The 4,500-nt window shown below is 47.3% G+C and overlaps 1 protein-coding gene across 1 annotated transcript in view; it reads right to left on the reverse strand.

The window, feature by feature from the left end:
• Positions 1-232: 232 nt before the first annotated feature.
• The window catches only part of MOCOS (molybdenum cofactor sulfurase), a 44,289-nt gene continuing 40,021 nt past the window's right edge, over positions 233-4,500 (reverse strand). Inside the window, 3 exon segments of the mRNA XM_014452570.2 lie at positions 233-432; positions 1,871-1,926; positions 1,929-1,950. Coding sequence (XP_014308056.2) covers positions 280-432; positions 1,871-1,926; positions 1,929-1,950 — 231 coding nt within the window. The 3' untranslated portion in view covers positions 233-279.

Below are 4,500 nucleotides of genomic sequence, written 5' to 3' on the forward strand. Positions count from 1 at the left end.
CATACTTCCAATACATGGGTGTGGGTGCGGCATTCCTGCCGAATTTGCCCTGTGGAGAGCACAAGGGCCTCGAAACTGCCCTCCTGAGCGGGGCCTGTGCATGGTGGAGAGTGAGGAGTGAGAGGAAGGGGAAGCCAGAGAGAGGGCTATCCACCTCCAAAAGGAAAAGCACTCTCCTCATTCAAAAGACCAAGTCCTACTGAGCCACATGATGATCTTAGTAAAAGTGGAGATCGTTGTAAAAGAGAAATTTTAATTTATGCTGGGAAAAAAAGAATCTCAGGAGACAACATTCTGGTGTTTCTCAGAAGCAGGTAAATCGTGGCTTTCTACATTTTCTTTCAACACAGGGAGCACCTGAGATCCTACGGACAGGAAACATGGAGAAGAAAAATCCAAAGACATATGCATCAGGTACACTCCGAAGTTTACCTGTGGACAAAGCAGCAACAACTAGATTACTTGAGCAGCTGGAAACATTTGGTAAATAATGTTCAACTGAAATTAAGTCACATATTTAAAGAAACAAGGGAAATCCTCATTGCAGACACCAAAGACCCTCATTCTAAGGTGTCCTTTCCCAAGTCACCCCATATTCTTTATGGCTGGACCCATCCTTTTTCCTCCTTCCTGTCTACCCTGCATTTTCCATGAGAACATGTGATGCCAGTTAAATTCCCCAACTTCTCCAGAATAAAGATGGAGGGTCCAAAATGCAGTCTGATCGAGGTTTGCCATCACCGCCGGTGAGCCAGTAAAAACCCTTTGGCGTAGGTGACATGCTCCCAGACCTGTTCATTTCTGTGATAACATCAGTTGGCCACCCGCTCCCCCTGTTCCAGGCCCCAGACGAGGGGCTGGGGCAAATTAATTCCTTAAGGTTTGTGCACATGTGGGCGAAAAGTACACAGGAACTCTCTATGCTATCTTTGTAATTTTTCTGTAAATCTAAAAATATTCCAAATTTTAAAAAAATAAAAGATTTGTGCACATGAGAATTCTAAGATGCTTTGATGCACCACAGTGTTTGTGCCCACCCATCTCCTGGCAGCACGGGGCAGGCTCAAGGTCCCTATGCCCCTCGTTGACACAGCGGCCTCTGCTGAGCAGACAGACGTGTTGGTATAACGCTCAAGTGCAACATCTCTGAAGACCATATCTACCCCGTATCTGTAGGGAGATCATGTCAATCAAATACTGTGAAACAAAACCCTGGTCTTGGAGAAACACAGGAAGCCGTGCAGAACATTTTACCCTGATTTAACCTGCCAATATGTTACTGGAGGGAGATTAAACATTTGCATTATTTCAGTTAATTTTCAAGAAATGCTCAGCGCAGCCTAACTGCTGACTTGACTTCCTGGAATTCTTTGCAAAAAAAGGTTCTAACAGGAAGTGGAAATAAGTAAGGTTAGCTTTTATCATCTGGACCCCACAACAACAGCACTCAGGCATGTTCACCCTCAAGAAGATGACTTACAAGCTTAGTACAGTGAAATTTATTACTGTTTCTATGAAGCTACTCTGTACACCATAAGGCATTTTACTCTTCATAAGAACTCTGCAGTGAAGAAAAGAATAATCCAAAAATAGAATTACTCCACTTACTCACTTTCACTTGTACTCCATATCTCTTCAACATGACTTGAGGGCATTAAAAATACACATAATAAGAGCCCCATAAAAGGAAAGATAAGATGGTGCCACAGATGAAGTCAGAACCTTAATGGTAGCCCAACAGCCTTTGAATGTTTCCTGCCTTTGAATATTTCCTGCTTCTAAAAATTACTGGGGAGGTAACACACCCGGATCTTGAAATGGGGTGCCGTACTTTGCAGTCATGCTCACCTTACTTTGCAGTCATGCTCACCTTTCTCTCTCGACTCTCTGAAAGCTTCTGGAAAACATCTTGGTTTCGTTGCCCTGGCATCTGTGACAAGGCCCCAAAACCTGGGAGGCGAGGACAGAAAAGACAGCGTTGCCATGAAAGTGACCAGACCCCCCGACTCTGCAGGGATGACTCTGGCTCCAGAGGATTTGGGTTGTAAAAGGCCACCCCGGGCCAATGTCAGACTTACAGAGAGATGCTCGATACTCTACTCTTAACTGTAAGGAGCCAGAAAGTGGCACCCCTTCGCAGTGCCATGGGCAGTCACCCGTAGTTGTTTCTAAGCCGAGAGGTTGTTGCTTCGGGGCTTTGCAGAGAAACCAGAGTGGTTGTGAATCTCAAGTGGTTACCAGGGAATGTTGGCGACCCCTCAGGGAGAAAAGAGCTAACTGATGGGAGGACTAACGGGGGAAGATTAACAGCCACAGACCCGGCCCTGAGTCTCTGTGAGGAAGCCATCATAAAGAACCTGAGTGTGTCCATGTCCTTGACTACCAGGAATTCAACTCAAGGAAAGAATCAGAAGTACAAGCACAGATTCATGTACAAGGATATTTCTCACATTATTTATACTAGGGGAAATGTGGCAGTAGAGAAGAATGGTTCAGCCAACCACACTACAAATATGACATACCTCATGCAGGGTTTTTTTGGTGTATGTGTATGTTTTAAATATGTTGTTATTGATTCTTTTTTAGAGAAAGAGGAAGGCAGAGGGAGAGTTAGACACATAGATCAGCTGCCTCCTGCACGCCACCTACTGGGGATCAAGCCCACAAGCCAGGCCTGACCAGGAATCGAATCGGTGACCTCTTGGTGCCTGGGACAATGCTCAATCCACTGAGCCACACCGGCTGGGCTCATACGGTTTTTAAAATTAACCTATAAAGGGCTTTAAATAAAATGGGAAATGCTTATTTTTACAACTGAAATAAGCAGGACACAAAATTACATGTGTATTCTTGTATATGTGTGTACTTAGATATGTACATATGTACACACACACACATACTACATAAAACACAGTACACAGCTTCTTAACAGGGGCCGTACTTTTATTCTGGATGGTCCACCATGAGCATGAATTGCTTTTATAGAAAGAAAAATTCCCCATAAATATTAGCGTTAAAAAAAGAAAGAATGCAGGTTAGTGACAAGATGCTCTTTCATTGCACACAGAAAAGGTACAAAGGATGCCTGGCCGGTATGATTCAGTTGGTTGAACATCATCCCATGAACCAGGAGGTTGCTGGTTTGATTCCCAGTCAGGGCACATGCCTGGGCTGCGGGCTTGATCCCCAGTCGGGGGCGTGCAGAAGGCAGCCGATTGCTATTTCTCTCATTGATGTTTCTCTCTCTCTCTCCCTCTCACTTCCTCTCTCTGAAATCAATAGAAAAGAAAAGGAAAGGTACGAAGGCACTTGATTATCTCATAACCACTTTCTCCTCTGCTCCCACGTGGGCAAGCACAACGTGAGCACTGAAATTAAAAACACTAAGCTAAATGGGGATGCACCTTGGCCTCTACCTGTCACTCCTATTCTGGCTGCCGGGCATTAAGCCAGAGGACACACACCTCACTGCGGTACCAAAGTCAAGATTCCAGGCCTCACAGGCAGAGGGTGCGCCATGAAGGAGCTCTGCCCGGTATTTACCTTGGGACGCTCAGCAGACCGTGACTTCACCAGGCCTCATTTCCCACCAGCTCCTTGGCTGGATTTGATAAGGAGACCAGATACTATTTCCAAGAAGCCGATCACAGGCCTGGCACTCAGTCGTGCTCAGACATAGAAACTGTCATTATGATAACATGAGAAGCCCTGAGATACGTTATACAACTGGCTACTGGCACTGCTATTATTAACGTGATCTCGGGCCCGCTGAAGAACCGGCACATGCAGTGCAGATGACCCATCCCCCTGCCCCTAGCTATTCCTGACCTTTCCTGTCCATCCATTACCTCGACAATTATTGAGCACTGACTCGGGCCAGGGCTGTTCTAGGCCCTAGAGGTGTGGTAGGGAACAAGACTTGGTCCCAGCCTTGTATGCTCTGAAGGAATAAGTGGGCGCTGTGCAGAGTTTGCCACGCGGTGGGTCAGGAACACCCTTTCCAGGAGGGAACATCTGAGCTGAGACTCTGCAGTAGCTGCTGAAAGAATGTGCCAGGCAGAGGGACAGCATGGGCAAAGGCCCTGAGGCAGGAAGCTCGGCTTGTGTAGGGAATGGAGAGAAGGTGGGTACCACAGGCAGAGGGGTGGGCTGACGAGCTTGGAGAGGCTGGTGAGTTAGGAGAGAATGGCTCCAGTCTGGGGGATGGTCAGAGGGGGTGCCTTATGCTCCCAAAGCCTAGGGAGAGGGGGCATCCTGGTAGCTGTGCCTCTGACTGCAAGCTCCTCCCAGCAAGACAGGAAGCTGGAGCATGGGGAGAAGGCGCAGCAGCCATTGCACTGATGGACCACTAGCCATTGAGGTCCTCCTCCATGAGCTTCAGACGGCCAAAAAGCCCAACAAGTTCAGCAGGACGAACTTCTCAGAGACACAGTATTCCAAGAAAACAGAATTTAAGCCTAGACCCTCGATGACGGGGGAGGTGGGGTGCGGGGGCGGGGG

The sequence above is a fragment of the Myotis lucifugus genome, unplaced genomic scaffold, assembly GCF_000147115.1.
Source record: "Myotis lucifugus unplaced genomic scaffold, Myoluc2.0 scaffold_16, whole genome shotgun sequence".
In the NCBI taxonomy this organism is placed as follows: Eukaryota; Metazoa; Chordata; class Mammalia; order Chiroptera; family Vespertilionidae; genus Myotis; species Myotis lucifugus.